Consider the following 17,470-nt stretch of genomic DNA (forward strand, 5'->3'; position numbering starts at 1 on the left):
TTGTATCATATTTTATATTTCACATATAGATGATATCATATGGTATTTGTCTTTCTCGGTCTGACTTACTTCACTTAGTATGATAATCTCTAGGTCCATGCATGTTGCTGCAAATGGCATTATTTCATTCTTTTTAATGGCTGAGTAGTATTCCATTGTATATATGTACCACATCATCTTTATCCGTTCATCTGTCGATGGACATTTAGGTTGCTTCCATGTCTTGGCTATTGTAAATAGTACTGCTATGAACATTGGGGTGCATGTACCTTTTTGAATTAGAGTTTTCCCTTGGATATGTGCCTAGGAGTGGGATTGCAGGATCATATGGTAACTTCCATACTGTTCTCCGTAGTGGCTGCACCAATTTACATTCCTGCCAACAGTGTAGGAGGGTTCCCTTTTCTCCACACCCTCTCCAGCATTTGTTATTTGTAGAATTTTTAATGATGGCCATTCTGACCGGTGTGAGGTGATACCTCATTGTAGTTTTGATTTGCATTTCTCCAACAATTAGTGATGCTGAGCATCTGTTCATGTGCCTATTGGCCATCTGTATGTCTTCTTTGGAGAAATGTCTATTGAGGTCCTCTGCCCATTCTTTGATGGGATTGTTTGTTTTTGTGTTATTGAGTTGTATGAGCTGTGTTTATATTTTGGGAACTAAGTCCCTGTTGGTCGCATCATTTGCAAATATTTCCTCCCATTCCTTAGGCTGGCTTTTCATTTTTGTTTATGGTTTCCTTTGCTGTGCAAAAGCTTATAAATTTGAATAGGTCCCATTTGTTTACTTTTGCTTTTATTTCTATTGCCTTGGGAGACTGACCTAAGAAAACACTGGTACAATTTATGTCAGAGAATGTTTTGCCTGTGTTCTCTTCTAGGAGTTGTATGGTATCATGTCTTACATTTAAGTCTTTAAGCTGTTTTGAGCTTACTTTTGAGTATGGTGTGAGGGAGTGTTCTAACTTCATTGATTTACATGCAGCTGTCCAGCTTTCCCAATACCACTTGCTGAAGAGACTTTCTTGTCTCCACTGTATATTCTTGCCTCCTTTGTCGAAGATTAATTGAACGTAGGTGAGTGGGTTTATTTCTGGGCTCTCTATTCTGTTCCACTGGCTATAAATACTTTTCCATTAAATAGTATACTATTTGACTATTTACTATTGATCAGGGCCCAGATGCTGTGACTTAATGTTGATAAGGCACAAATGGCTTTTGCCCAGTAGAGATGCAAATTATTTTTGTTACAAAGAAAAAGGTAATCCTAAAGATTACAGTTTTATTTTCCTGTAGGACATTAACCTGTAGGACATTATTTTCCTGTAGGACATTAACCAGTTCTGGATTTAACATTGCAAACTTATTTTGGCATTCCTTTCTTTTCTTGACTATATAATTATCCGTTCCTCTAATGCTTCTGGAACCAGCTTTGTGATGCTGCTGGCTCCCTTGTTAATGACACACATTCACTATATATTTGTCCGAGTCACGTTTCTAACTTTCTGAAAATTATACTTTAGCAGAGCCTGCCAATCTCCCTGCATTCTAACCTCTCTGGGAATATGAGGCAACAAGACCAGTGGCTCTACTATAGCACACATACACACCACCCCTTCCTCTGTGTCCCAAGCGAAGGCTGTTTTAGGAAGACCCCAAATAAGTAAGGCCAAAGCCCCAGACCCAACCTTCCATGGGGCGGCTTGAGGATACCTTGCTTCCTCCACAGTCCATACCCAGCTCACTCACCTTCATAGGTGGGGGCTGCTGCCTGAAGGTGGCTGTCTGCCGAGTGTCCTGCTTCCTAGCCACTTGGAGTTGTTGGGCGGCAGCGGCTGCAGCGGCCAAGGATTCAGGGATTGGGGGCTCCTGAGGCTCCGTCTGCCACTCTGCTTTCTGCTTCTCAAAGTAACTTTGGAGATGAGAGACATTAGCTGGATCATTCTGAAAGCAAGGAGAACCTTGCCCCTCTTAAGGACTCCATGCTACAGAACGAAGGGGGTTAGGCTGTGGCTCACTGTAGGAAGTTCCTGCACCCTCTCCAGCCCAAGGCTCTTTTCCCTGGGTACCAGGCCCACTGTGTGTTGGGAAGGGTACTCCTCCTGCTCCTTGGCTCTGACAGGCCCAGAAAAATTTAAAAAATCCCAAAGCTAGCCAAGTCCTCAAAGGGCATTTGTCTGCCCTCCATCCCATGTTCCTTTGCAGTATTCCTATTAAGTGTTCTCAGGCCTCTGCTGGCATACCTCTAGGAATAAGAAGCTCACCACTTCCACAGGCAGCCTGCTCTACCTTAAGGAAGTATGTTCCCTTGTATTCCTTCTACTGAAATGAGCTCTGTGTCTCTGTAAAGTAAGCCTAGTTCTTAACTCTGGGTCTTAAGATAAAGTTCCAGGCTAGCCCCTGGAGGCCATGAAAGCTCACCCTTCTGTGTGTTCAAGGTTTCTGGACACCCCTTCTAGACCTTGACTTGGAAAGTGACCTCTTAAGAGTCACAGACACATACACACACAAAGAGTCATAGACATAGTCTTGTATTGTCAAAATTGCACAAGGAACTTTAAAAGCCATCTAGTAATTCTAGTCTAATCATCTAACAGCCCAACACAGAGACTTACCCAAGGTCATGCAATGAGTCGGCCACTGACAGGCCTGGGGCTAGGACTGGGTACCCTGACTTTCAGACCAGGCTTTATGTGTGTATATATACGTGTGTGTATATATACGTGTGTGTGTGTGTGTGTGTGTGTGTGTGTGTGTCTGTGGTGTATGTTGCAGGGACAGGAGGCAGGCAGCTTACTCCAAGGAGAGCTTCTCCTCCTCTTCACATAGGTCAGGGAGCCTCTGCAGGCCCAGAGTCATGCGCAGGGCATCCACATGTTCCTTCAGCGGCTTATACTCATCATGTAGCCGCCGGGTAGACTCTAGCAGCTTGTTTAGGTCATTCTCAGACTGTTTGATGGTGTTTTCCATCTGGAACACAGAGTGAGGCAAGCACAGAGAAAAGACTCCAAGATTCTCAGCGAGGCTGTACAGCTGAGTGGATAATAGCACAGGCTCCAGAGCCAAACCAATCTGTGATCAAGTCCTCAACCCACTATGTATTCTATGTGACTCTTGTCAAGCCTCAGTTTTTTCATCTGTATAATGGTGGTAACATTCATACCTACCTCATATAATCTTGGTGAAGATTCAACGATTGAATTCATATAAGCGCTCAGTACAGGGGCTAACACAGAGTAAAGGCTCAATTAGTGGTAGTTATTATTCAAATATAGCATCTTAGAGCTGGAATGGCCCTTAGAGTTCATGTAGTGCACCCCACCACCATTTTACAGATCAGAGAATTGAGACTCAGAGAGAAGTAACTTCCTCAGAGAAATGCTTCCTAGGAGCAAAGACTACATAAAGACTCAGGGCTTCTGCCTCCCAGACCAGTGGCTTTTCTCCTAGATCAGTGGTTCCCAAAATGCAGTTACCAGATCAGCAGCATCAGCGTCAACTGGGAACTCATTAGGAATGTAAATTCTCAGGCACCACCCCAGATATAAGCAATCAGAAATTCTGCGGTGAAGTCCAACAATCTGTGTTTTAACAGGCCCTCTAGGTGACTCATGAGGCATGTTCAAGTTGGAGATCCACTGGCCCAGATTTTCAGCCCCTCTGTGACTAATACCTTGTTTATTTCTCTATCCTTAGTTAGCTGGCAGCAGAACTGCCAACTCCTCATGAGACCCTGATATCCTGTGATCTTGTGACACAGACAATCCCAGGTAACTACTGTCCAAATTGCATTCATATTTCCTTTAAGACCCTAGGCCTGGCAATATCAGGAAGTAGATATTGCCACAGAAATGAGTCTCCCAAGAATAGAAACTTAGCTCCTTCAAACGTGATTTAAAAAAAAATTCTCATTATCATAGGCTCTAAGGGTTGGAAAGGGCCTTACAGGTCAGCACCTCCAACCTCCCTCCTGGTGAAGGAATCACCAATACTGCAGCCCAGACAGGTGATCATTCAGACTCTGCTTTAATAACTCTATAAAGTGGGGGGCTTATCACCATAGCAGGCAGTTCATTCCCCACATTCCAAGGGTCTCCAAAAGAGAGACTGTAATGAGGGAGCCCCAGTTGGGTAGGCTGGCAGAGATGGTTTGTTTGGCTTAGTTGGAAGCTTTGGAGCCCTAAATTTAAGTTAGATCCCCAAGGCACCTGCCTGCTCTGCTTTTCCCCAAGGCTAGCTCTCAACTTCTAGACTCCCAGAATGAGAGCACATCAGTGCTGAGTGAGACCTCAGAGGTGACTGAATTCCTCTCATGGTACAGAAAAGGAAAATGAGGCCCCGAGAGAAGAAGGAACTTGTCCAGTGATATACAGTCGATCAGTGACAGAGCCAGGGCTGGATCTCAGAACTCCTGGATTCTTCCATTTCACCATAGCCTGATGCCTACTCCCCCAAATCGGCCACAGCCATATCTCAAGGAGAGTCCACAGCACTCACCACTGCCTATTCCTCCTCAAAGGGCCCAGAAATAGGCTTCAGGCAGCCAGCCACATACCACATTGATATCAGCGTGGATCAGTCGGAGTTCCTCCACATGGGCCATTTTCTCCTGTAGCAGGAGGTCCATCTCCTGCTTGTATTCCTTCAGGTGCCTCTCCTCTGATTCAAGGGCCTCAAACTCAGCCTTCAAACGGGTCTTGATCTTTTCCATCTGCAGGGTCTTGTTCCTGCCATTCCCCCAAAGGAGGAAACAGACCAGCAGGAGAAGGCAGGAAAAGGGAAATGGAGTACAGAGTTAGGGAAATGGAGTACAGAGTTAGAGAAATGGAGTACAGAGTTAGGCTCTGAGCCAGGGCTATCTTGTTAAGCCATCTTTCTAAGCTTCCCTCTCTTCAGGCAGAGGCAGCCTGAAGCCGTCCCCACAAAGGCAGGAGATTCTTTCTTCTAAGCTAAAAGCTCAGTGGGTCTTGAATGGGGATGATTTTGTTCCTTGATGGAGCATTTGAAAACATGGGGCAGGTTTTAGCTGTTAGATTTATTCAAGGGAGAGCACTACTGGCATTTAGTGGATATGGGCCAGAAATGCTAAACAGCCTCTCAATGCACAGGAAAGTCCCACATCACAAATAACTCCCACCCAAGATGCCAACCATGACCTCTTGAGAAACTCTAGAGCAGCACTATCCAATAAATTTTCTACAATGATGGAAATTTTCTGTATCTATGCTTTCTAATACAGTAGCCACTAGGCACATGAAGCTACTGAGCATTCAAAATATGGCTAGTGCAACCGAGGAACTGAATTTTGAATTTTATTTAATTTTACTCAGTTGATTAAAATTAAGTTTAAACAGCCACATGGGGATAATGGCTCTCATATTGGACCACACAGCTCTATAGGGTCCCCTCATCAGTTCCAGAAGAGGCAGGAGATGGGAAGAACTGCAGCTCATTTCTTTTCCTAGAAAGCATAAAACCTATTTCTGGTTGTTAAATCCCAATTGCATACCCTCTGGCTCAGTAATCCCACACCTAGCAATTTATTCTAAGGAAATAAGTCAAGGAAGCAAAAAGTTAATACACAGGGATATGCTTTCTGGTCTATGGGCAAAATTGGAATATTTGGCAGCCACTAAAAGGCATCATTATGAAGACTTGTGACATGGAAAATGTTGAAGATACTCCATGAAAAGGTATATACACTAGGATTGCAATTTCAAAATACACGTGCATGTGACTAAACAAAAGGAATTGGCAAGAGTACAGTTTCAAGGATCTTTGAGACCACTGAAGCCTGCCTAAGTGAAAGAGCCACAAAACTTTGGAAGGAAGCCCCTCTAGGGCACACTGATGCCCTCCCACTCACTCTCTACTCTCTGGTTCTCAGGTTCTGTCTAGCCATCATCCATTACTCAGATTAGGCATCTCCTTTATTCTGCCTCAGTAGCTGGCTTTCTCCTCTGCCCCAGCCCATCCCATGGTTACTCTTGCTCCACACCCTGGCCTCTGGCCTCTGACCTCAGCCTGCTTCTGTGTTCATTCTCTCTCCTTTCTTCAGCATTGCCTGTGGCTCCTGCCTCAAGAGGTGGCCCTCAATGGCACAGAACCACAGAAAGAATTATGTAAGGTGGGTAGGATGACAGGCGAAATTTTTCTTTCAATATTCAAAATTTTCTTTTCAAGTTATTATATTGCTTTTACCTTAGAAAAGGTTAAAGGGATGGGTGTTATTATCCCATCTGTAAAGAAGGAAATTGGGAGTTCAGGACGGTAAGTTGCAGTAAATGGGATGTTGTGATTTGAACCCAGGGCTCTCTAACACCACCCACTACTCCACACTGCCTGACTGGGGTTACCCAGACTAAGGGGCGTAAACATATTGAGGGTTCTCGGTATACCTGTTCACCTGCCTTGCAGAGGGATGATAGTGATTTGTACTGGTCAGTTAATCCACTACTTAGAGCCCCCTCCCATCTAGACTTCTATTCTCTTCCTCTAGATTGCATACAGTGCAGTCTAAACTTCACCTAGCCCTACCCCAATTTACAGATGGGAAAACTGAGATTCAGAGTGATATAGTGTCTCACCCTGACTCATACAGCCAGTTTGTGGCACTGCTAGGCCTAGAACCCATTTCTGCAGGCAGAGCCATAATTTGAAAGGAACATGGGCTTTAGATTCAGACGTGGGTATGATTCCTGGTTCTGCCCCTGACTAGCTATTTGCCCTTGGACAATAAGAATAACAACTATATTTATAGTTTAATTATATTCATTGAGCACCGATTATGCACCAATTATAGAAGGCTTGAAGATACATTCATTCAACAAATACTTATGGAACATTTATCATGTGCCAGCCACTGTACTAGGTGCTAGAGATAGAGCAGAGAACAGGACAGCCTGTGGACAGGAATCTTCATCTAATGAGGAAAATAGACCCTGAACACATGTAAAACTAAGTGATAAGTAATATGGTTGAAATGCAGAATGCAATGGAAGGACACACCAAAGGGTTCTAACATAGTCTGAGGGACACTGTAGTCAAGGGGGCTGTCACAGGAAGCTCCCCTGAGAAACTGAGAATGTGACATCTAAGCTAAGACCTGGAGAATGGGTCGGAGGTAGATGGTGGGTAGCAGGTAGACATAGAGGAGAGCAGTCCAGGCAGAGAGAATACTATTTGCAATGGCCCTAGAACAGAAAAGAATGTGGCACATTAGAGGAACTGAAAAAAGGTCAGTGTGGCTGGAACACCTACTGCAAGTGGGGTGTGTGTGTGTGCGTGTGCGCGCGCGTGCGCGTGCGCGTGTGCGTGTGCGTGTGTGTGTGTGTGTGTGGTGGGAGTTGTCTGAGATGAAACTAGGGAAGTTGCCAGAACACAACCTGGAGAGTGAGATGAGGAGCGAGTACTTTTATCTTCAGGAGAAGGGGGAATCATTGTAGAACTTTAAGCAGCAGGAGTGACATAATCGGATTATCTCTTTTCACTTCTCTCAGCCCTGGTCTCTTCATCAGTAACACAGGAATGATAATAGCACTTACCTTACAGGTTCTTTGCTGAGGGCTAAATGAGCTAAGACAAGTAAAGTCCCCAAGCAGAGTATGTGGCACGTGGTGAGCAGTCAACAAATGATAGTACCTATCCCTCCCCACACTGCCCAACTCTTCTGCTATGGTTATCTCCTTTACCACAGTGGTTTAAATTTTGTTATAAAGAGCCTACAATGGGTAGGATGTGTGTATAATGTGTGTGTGTGTGTGTGTGTGCATATGCATGTGTGCACATGTACTAGCATGAGTAGCAAGGTATATTACCACTTATTAAGACTATAATAATAATCATTAACATAAGTCACCTCGTAATGTCAGTATGAATAATGGCATTTTATAGGGCTGGCCCAAGACTTCCTAATTTGTGATCAATTCAGTTAAGATGCTAGCGACTACTACTAAATGAAATCAGGGGTGAGAGGTCTCTCTCACTGACACTTCATAGAAATCAACATAGTACATCTTTCCCTGCTTGGATGAGTGCCTTTTATCTAATCCTCCCTCCTCCATCCATGTCCAATTCTGCTTATAGACAACCCCATGTTGTCGGGCAGGGGACACTGCAATCCCAGATTAAGTCAAAATAAACCAAAGGTTTTCACCTGGTGGGGTCACAGTTAAAGTGCTGCCTGGAACTGGAAAATCAAAGGCACAAAGGCTTCCTCAAAAGCACCGTGGTATTTCCTCTTCTTCAGGAGTAAGGCTGTCACCAGCAAAATGGCAGCTTTATCCTTTGGGTATGAGGGCCAGGGAGGCCACAATCCAAGGTGTTTTGGAGCCTTTTCCTATTGTCCACTGTGGCAAGAAATGGCAAGGACTAGGGACCCTGACTAAGGGGCAGAAGGGCTAAGACTCCTCGTTATGAGAAAGAAGCAGGGTCATGAAGATGGAGTTCAGAAATAGCCTCTATTTACTGCTATTTCTAAAGTCAGTTTCTCAGGGGCTGGCGGGGAGCCCGGCCCATGCTTTAGTGGAGGGACAGCGGTGTCACTGCAGCCTTTGACGGTACCACTGTTACCTCTCAGCAGTGGTTTACCAAGGGCCGGGCAGTGAGAGCAGTCCACCTCAGGTGCGGAAAATAAAGAGGTGCATTGTGTGCAGAGAAATAAAAAAAAAAAAGAACCAATTAAAGTTGGTCTGCTCTTTATTATCACCATGCACTGACAAGTCTAAACAATGTCCACTGAAGGACATCTGGACTGATTCCAGTTTTTGGCGATTATGAATAAAGCTGCTATGAATATGCAACTACGAGTTTTAGTGTGACCGTAAGTTTTCATTTCTCTAGGATAAATGACCAAGACTGCAATTGCTGGTTTGTGTGGTAATTGCATGCTTAGTGTTTTTTTTTTGTTTGTTTTGTTTTTTTTCGGTACGCGGGCCTCTCACTGCTGTGGCCTCTCCCGCCGCGGAGCACAGGCTCCGGACGCGCAGGCCCAGTGGCCATGACTCACGGGCCCAGCCGCCCCGCGGCATGCGGGATCCTCCCGGACCGGGGCACGAACCCGCGTCCGCTGCATCGGCAGGCGGACTCCCAACTACTGCGCCACCAGGGAAGCCCCATGCTTAGTTTTTTGAGAAACTGCCAAACTGTTTCCCAGAGCGGCTGTACCGTTTCACATGCCCGCCAACAATATATGAGTGATCTAGTTCCTCTATGCAGCCAGCCATTTTGCTTGAACTGTTTTAAAAGGTATATGGTGATACCTCAAAGTGATCTTAATTTGCATTTCCCTAGTGGCTAGTGATACTGAACATCTTCTCATGTACTTATTTGCCATCTGTATGTCCTTTTCCAAAAAATGTCTGTGCATGTCTTTGGCCCATTGGACTGTTTGTTTACTCAGGGCTGAGTATTGAGAACTCTTTATGTGTCCTAGATATGAGTGCTTTGTCAGATATGAGGTTTGCAAATATTTTCTCCCATTTATTAGCTTGCCTTTTCATCCTCTTAACCAGGTCCTTAGCAGAACACTTAAAACTGTTTTTTTGATGAAGTCCTATATATATATATATATATATATATATATATATATATATATATAGGACTTCATAATATATATATATATATATTATGGATAATGCTCTGGTGTCATGTCTAAGAGTCTTCACTAAGCTCTAGGGTCTGCAAATTTTCTCCTATGTTATCTTCAGAAAGTTTTATAGTTACATTTATGTCTACAATCCACTCTGAGTTAACTTTGGTACAGAGTTTGAGGTTTAGGTTGAGATTCTTTTTTTTTTTTTGCTTATGGATATGCAATTGCTTCAGTACCGTTTGCTATAAAGACTGTCCTTCCTTTGTCGGATTACTTTTGCACCTCTGTCAAAAATCAGTTGGCCATACTGTGTGGGTCAATTTCTGGATTCTCAATTTTGTTCCAATTACCTATGTGTCTGTCCCTTTGTCAGTATCACACAATCTTTTTTTTTTTTTTTTTTTTTTTTTTGTGGTACGCGGGCCTCTCACTGTTGTGGCCTCTCCCGTTGCGGGATGCGCAGGCTCAGCGGCCATGGCTCACGGGCCTAGTCGCTCCGCGGCATGTGGGATCTTCCCGGACCGAGGCACGAACCCGTGTCTCCTGCATCGGCAGGCGGACTCTCAACCACTGCGCCACCAGGGAAGCCCAGTATCACACAATCTTAATCGCTGTAGCTATATAATAAGCTTTGAAATCAGGAAGAGTGATTTCTCCCATTTATTTTTATATCTCAAAATACTTTTGGCCATTCTAGTTCTTTTGCCTTGCCATATAAATTTTAGAATAATTTTGTCTATATCTACCAAAAATCTTTCTGGCATTTTGATGGGAATTTTATTAAATTTGTACGTCAGTTTGGGAGGATTGGCATCTTTACTATATTGACTCATCTTCCAAACCCTGGATACAGTGTCTCTCTCTATTTAGATCTCCTTTGATTTGTTTTATTAGCATTTTGTAGTTTTCAGCATAAAAGTCCTATGCATCTTTTGTTAAATCTTTGTTTCACTTAGGTATTTCATGTTTCTGAGTGCTTGTAAGTGGTTTCATGTTTTGTAATTATAGTTTCCACATGCATATTTGCTATTTGTTTTTAATGCTGATCTTACATTCTGCAATCTTGCTGACTCACGTATTAGATGTAGGAGTTTTTTGGTTTTTTGTTTTGTTTTTGACTTATCAGGATTCCCTACATAGACAAATCATGTTATCTGCAAACGAAAACAGTTTTATTTCTTCCTTTCCATCTTGTACGCCTTTTATTTACTTTCCTGCCTAATTGTCCTGCCTAAAACCTCTAGTGCTATATGGACTAGCGGTGCTGAGAGTGGACATCCTTGCCTTGCTCGTGATCTACGTAGGACAGCATTCATTCTTTGACAAGTAAGTGTATTGTTAGCTAGCTGAAGGGTATTTGTAGATGTACTTTATCAAGTTGAGAAAGTCCCCCCACCCCCATTCCTAGTTTTTAAAAGAGATTTTATCATAAATATGTGCTGACTTTTGTCAAGTGCTTTATCTGTATCAATTGACATAGTCATGCGATTTCTCTTCTTTAGCCTTTTGATATGATAAATAATATTGATTGATTTTTGAATAACAAACTAACCTTGCATCTCTGGAATAAACCCCTCTTGGTCATGGTGTCAATTCTTTTTTAATATATTGCCGAATTCTATTTGCTAATACTTTGATAACGATTTTTACATCTACAATCATGAAGGATATTAATTTATAATTTTCTTGTATTGTCTTTGCCTGAAATTGTTTCAGGGTATTAAGGGCTTCATAAAATAAATGGAGATGTGTTCTTTCCACTTCTGCTTTTTGGAGAGACTGTTAAGAAATAGGGTTAATTCTCTTTAACCATTTGTTAGAATTCTCCAGTGAAACCAAATGGGCATGGAGGTTCTGGTTTTGGGGGTTGTTACTTTACAAATTTAATTTTCTAAATAGTTTCAGGGTTATTCAAATTATCTATTTTATATCAGGTGAGTTGTGGTAGTGTTTTTTGAGAATCGGTCCATTTCATGTAACTTGTTTAATTTACACGAGTAGAATTGTTCATAGTATTCCTTTGCTATTCTTTTGAAGTCTGTGGGGTTGGTAGTGACATTTTCTGTTTCATTCCTGATGTCTGTAATTTGTGTCTTCTCTCTTTTTTCTTGGTTAGGGTTGCTAGAGGTTTTTCAATTTTATGTATTTTTTCAAACATTAAGCTTTCTGTTTCATTGATTTCCCTACTTTTCTTTCTGTTTTTAATCATCAGTATCTGCTCTTATCTGTATTATTTCCTGTTTTCTGCTTGCCTCGGTGTTATTTTGCTCTTCTTTTCTAGTTTCTTGAGGTAGGAGCTTAGATTATTAATTAGAGGCATTTCCTCTGTTCTAAAGTAAACATTGGTGCTAAAAATTTCCCTTTCACCACTGCTTCTGCATCATCCCATTTTGATATGTTCATTTTTCATTTTGATATGTTTCATTTTCACTCAGTTCAATGTATTTTTATTTCACTTGAGACTTCATCTTTGAAACATGCGTTATTTTAGATTTTTTTTATTATTATCTTTTTCCTGGTATTTTTTCTGACTTCTTGATTTCTAGTTTGACTTTATTAATGCCAGAGAACACACTGTATTTCCTGTCTTTTAAATTTGTTAAGAATTTTTTTTTGTATCCCAGAATATGGCCTATCTATATTGGTATATGTTCCATGGACACTTGAAAAGTATGTGTATCCTGTTGTTGGGTGGAATGTTCTATAAATGTTAATTAGATCCTGTCATTGATGGTGTTGTGGAGCTCTATACCCTTGCTGATTTTCTGTCTAGTTCCATCAAATGATAGACGTATGTTAAAGACCCCAGCTATAATTGTGGCTTTGTCTATTTCTTCCTTTGGTTCTGTCAGATTTGCCTCTCATATTTTACAGTTCTGTTGTTGGTGTATACCCATTTAGGACTGCTAGGTCTTCTTGGCAGACTGACACTTTTGTCATTATCTAATGTACCTCTCTGTACCTAGTAATTTTCTTTGCTCTGAAGTCTACTTTATCTGATATTAATATATCCATTCCTGCTTTCCTTGGATTAATGTTTCCATGGTATATCTTCTTTCATTATTTCAACATACCTATATCTTTATATTTGAAGTGAGATTCTTGTAGACAGCACATAGACGGGTCATATTTTTTAATCATCTTGGCTGACCAGTATTTGGATTGCAATATTTAGGCCATTTATATCCGGTGTACTTATTGATAAGTTAGAACTTAAGTGTATCATTTAATTTTTGTTTACTATTTGATCTCTCTCTTATTCGATTCTCTGTTTCCTTTTTGCTGCCTTCCTATCTTTAATTGAATGTGTTTTGGAATTACATTTTACCTATACTGTTTTTAAGTGTATCTCTTTCTATAGTTTTTTCAGTGGTTGCTCTAGGTATTATATTTCATAATTTATCATAGTCTTCTGTGTCATCTTTTTATTAGGGTGAGTGAAGAGTAGAAACATTACCTCCCTTTTTGCCCCCTTTACCCTCCACCATTTATAATATAACTATCTGAAATATTTCTCCTACATAAGAGTTATGTTTGTAGAGAACCATATTACTGCTTCCACCATCAGAAATGATTTAGAAAACTAAACAGGAGAAGGAAAATGTAATGTATTTTAATTATATTTTTACTCTTTCTCTTGGTTTTTCTTCCTTCCTGATATTCCATGTTGTCTTCTTTTAGGAAAGATTCCTTTAGCTATTATTATTTTAGGGTAGATCTGCTGGTGACAGATTCCCTTAGTTTTCTTCATCTGAGAATGTCTTAATTTATTCCTCATTCTTGATGGATATTTTTGCTACATGTAGTATTTGCGGTTGATAGTTCTCTTCTTTCAGGACTTGAAAAATCTTGTGCCACTTCCTTCTGGCCTCTATATTTTCTGATGAGAAATTCACTGTCATTCAAACTATTTTCACCTATAGGTAAGGTGTAATTTCTCTTTGACTTGTTTAAGGCATTCTTTGTCCCTAGTTTTCAGACATTAACCATGATGTGTCTTGGTGTGGATTTCTATGAGTCTATCCTCTCTGAATCACTTGGCGTATATCTCTTGACGAATCTGGAGAGTCTTCAGCCATTATTTCAAATATTTTTAAATTTCACCCTCTTTTTTCTCTGTAGATAAGGCCTCTCTGTTGTGTAATTCCTCTTCCTTCCTTCCTTATGCCTTCCTTCCCTTTTATCCCCATTTCCTACACCATTTACGCCCCACATAGGCAACCATTCAAAACTACTTAATGCCTATTTATTGTGTTGCATGTGCTCTTCTAAATGGTAAATTATTGATGTATATTAAGGAGAGAAAAGGAGAGGAAGGAGGAGAGGGAGAGGGAAAGAGAGTGTGTGTGTGTGTGTGTGTGTGTGTGTGAGAGAGAGAGAGAGAGAGAGATCTAGAGAGTGTGAGCATTATGGACTGAATCATGTCCCTCCAAAATTCATATGTTGAAGCCCTAATCCCCAATGTGAGTGTGTTTAGAGGGGGGCCTTTAGAGAGGTAATTAAGGTTAAATGAGGTCATAAATGTGGGACCCTAATCCAATTGGACTGGTGCCCTTTGAAGAAGAAGAAGACACACCAGAGGTTGCCTCCTCTCTGTCTCTACATGCACAGAGGAAAGGCCATGTGAAGACATAGCAAGAAGGCAGCTGACTATAAGCCAGGAAGAGAGCTCTCACAAGAAAGCAAATTTTCTTGCACTTTGACCATGGACTTCTAGCCTCCAGAACTGTGAGAAAAGAAATGTCTGTTGTTTAAGCCACCCAGTCTGTGGTATTTTGTTGTGGAAGACTGAGCAGATTAACACAGATTTTGGTACCATGAAGTGGGGTACTACTTTAATAAAAACCTAAAAATGTGGAAGTGTATTTGGAACTAGATGAGGAGTAGAGGCTGGGAGAGGTTTCAGGCGCATGCTAGAAAAAGCCTATATTGCATTGAAGTGACTGTTGGTAGAAACATGGACATTAACGATGCTCCTGGTGAGGTCTCAAAGAGAAAAGAGGAACGTGTCATTAGAAACTGGAGAAAAGGTGATCCTTATTATAAAGTGGCAAAGAATTTGGCTGAATTTTGTTCTAGTCTTCTGTGGAAGGTAGAGCCTGTGAGCAATGAAATTAGATATCTAGCTGAGGAGATTTTTACGCAAAGTGGTGAATGTGAAGCTCAGCTGCTTATAGTAAAATGCAAGAGGAGAGAGAGAAATCAGCAGAATCATTAAGCAAGATGAACCAGAACTTGAAGATTTGAAAAATTCTCGTTCTATCCATATTGCAAAAAATATAAAGCATCTTCTGGAGAGAACACCAAGGATGTGGCTAGAAAACCACTCCTTGAGGAGATTACTCATTATTTTAATTAGGTATCTCAGCAGAAGTCAGGAACAGAGATGGGATTATACAAGCACAGGCACTGTCAGCATGGACCAAGGGGAGCAGAGGGAGGATGAAATAAAGGAAAGTTTTTGGAATCTACAAGGCAGGACAATAGAGTTACTTAGCTGCAAACATGCTTCATCCTTCAAGTAAAGGAAAGAATGACACCAAAGGTGATTAAGAGATCATCAGGGCTGCCATTCCCACCATTGGGTCTAGACCTAACAGGCCCTGGGGGCAAGGCTGTTGCCTCCTCAGTTTCAGTAGGACAGGCTTCCCCTGACTAGTGCCTCAGGAGAAAGGCAACAGCAAAGGGCTGTGAGGGTGGGGGTGATACTGCCCAAAGCATCCAGCCAAAGATTATTCTCCAGTCTGAAAAATCTAATGAAATTTGCCTTGCTAAGTTTTGCACTTTCTTGGGATCTATCATCCCTCTCTTCTTTCTGGTTTCTCCCTTTTCAAAAGGGAATGCCTATCCTATGCTTGTCCTATTACTATACTTGGGAAGCAGATCATTTGTCTGGTTTCACAGCTGGAGGGGAATTTCGCCCTTTGGATGAATCATAACTCACGTCTCATCCAAACCTAAATTAGGTGATATTTAGATGAGACTTTTGACTGGACATAGGTTCTGGAGCACATTAAGACATTTGGGGCTGTTGGGAAGGGATGAATGAATTTTGCATGTGAGAAAGACATGCATTTGGTGGGAGGCATAGGGAGGAATGTTATGGAATGCATTGAGTCCCCTAATATACATATGTTCAAGCCCTAACCCGCAAAGTACTTTGAGAGAACTTTCAGGGAGGTATAAGGTTAATCTCCAAAATATTTGGAGAGAGAATTTTAGGGAGGTGTAAGGTTAAATGAGGTCATCACAGTAGAGCCTTAATCTGGTTGTATTGACGTCCTTATAAGTAGAGGAAGGGACGCATGAGCTCTTTCTGTCTCCACACAAGACCAGAGGAATGGCCAAATGAGGACACGGGGAGGAAGCAGCCATCTACAAGACAGGAAGAGAGCCCTTACCAGAAATCAAAATTTCTGGTATCTATATCGTGAATCTCTAGCCTCCAGAATTGTGAGAAAATAAATGTCTGCTATTTAAGCCACCCAGAATGTGTTATTGCTTTGTGGCAGAATAAGCTGACTAATACACGTGTGCCTGGGCACACGCGTGCGTGCGCACACACACACACACACACACACACGCACACACACGGTATAGACTAATGATAACATATAGTTTTCACATGGCACTCTGATGTTAAGATACAGGATTCCTTGCTTCTAAGTGTGGTCATCCACCACATATTACCTGTCCACCCTTCCAAGGATAAACTCTCACTTTGTTTCTATATCCCCCCTCCACAAACAATACTTTGATGAATTTTCTTGTACCTGTCTGAGTAAATTTAGGGGGCTATATCCCAGGAGTGGGAAATCTGGCGCACAGGTAACGTGTATTCTTATTTCATGTAAGCAGTGCCAATTTGCTGTGCAAGATGGCTACACCATTTCACACTCCCACCAGTAGTGCATGAGGGCACCTGTTATCTGTGCTTGTACTCAGAAAGGAGGAACAATGGGGAAGCTTAGGGGATGCCCCAACTGGAGACCTGTAACAGAATGCACCCTGAGCTGGTCTCATTTCTCTCTTAAACAACCTCTGCCTGACTCACCCAGCAGCTCTATCTTACCACCATCAAGATCTGATTAAGAGCTTTGACTAGTTATTGCTGCTCTGCCCACCCCCATGCCCCATCCCTGATCTCTGGGGGTTAAATAGAATTTTATCTGGAGCTCTCTGTATGTATTTGGGCATTTTCAGTGAAGCCAAGCCCTTGGCACAGACGGCAGACAAGTGATTCACATACAGCCAGTGGGACTCACAGACCAATGTGGGTAGGACCTGAGCACATGTGACTCTCCAGGCTGGGAGGGACCTTCAAAGGCATCTATCGTCCCTTTGCCAACCACTGCTTAAGTGCTTTCTATAACATCACTTCCAAGTGTTCAATTAGGCCTTCCTTGAACAACGTAGTCACAGAGCTCTCACTATTTCTCTAGACAATCCATTCCTTCTATAGGCAGCTCCAACAATTTGAAAACCCTAGGGTCACACAGAACACAGATCAGATGCTCCTTGTCCCCCCCACCTTATTCATTTTCCCCCCGTCCATAATAATAGAACCTCTGATTTTCATCTGGGCATGTGACACCTTGACTAAGGGCTGTATTTCCCTCTCTCCTTTGCAGCTGTTTGTGGCCATGTGACAATGTTCTGGCCAGTGGGATGAAAACACATGTGATATGTGCAACATCTAGGCTGTGACCCTAAAGGGAAGGAGTGTGCCATTCACTTCTCCTTTGCCCTCTTCCCACTGCCTAACATGTATACACAACATCAAGTCATCTTCAACCCTGTAGATGAAGGCTACACCCTGCACATGGTGAAGCAACAATATAAAAAGAGCCTGAGTCCCCAACATGGAATAACCAC

The 17,470-nt window shown here is 42.0% G+C and overlaps 1 protein-coding gene across 3 annotated transcripts in view; it reads right to left on the reverse strand.

The window, feature by feature from the left end:
• Positions 1-17,470, reverse strand: part of LOC125960263 (zinc finger C4H2 domain-containing protein) — a 36,056-nt gene that overhangs the window by 2,364 nt on the left and 16,222 nt on the right. For 2 of the 3 annotated variants that reach the window (XM_049704657.1, XM_049704656.1), the window contains exons 2-4: positions 4,559-4,730; positions 2,801-2,973; positions 1,753-1,915 (exon numbers count right to left, since the gene is read on the reverse strand). In XM_049704657.1, the coding sequence (XP_049560614.1) occupies positions 1,753-1,915; positions 2,801-2,973; positions 4,559-4,730 (508 nt within the window). The remainder of the gene's footprint in view (positions 1-1,752; positions 1,916-2,800; positions 2,974-4,558; positions 4,731-17,470) is intronic. The other variant, XM_049704658.1, reaches the window with a different exon arrangement.

Source organism: Orcinus orca, chromosome X, assembly GCF_937001465.1.
Source record: "Orcinus orca chromosome X, mOrcOrc1.1, whole genome shotgun sequence".
In the NCBI taxonomy this organism is placed as follows: domain Eukaryota; kingdom Metazoa; phylum Chordata; class Mammalia; order Artiodactyla; family Delphinidae; genus Orcinus; species Orcinus orca.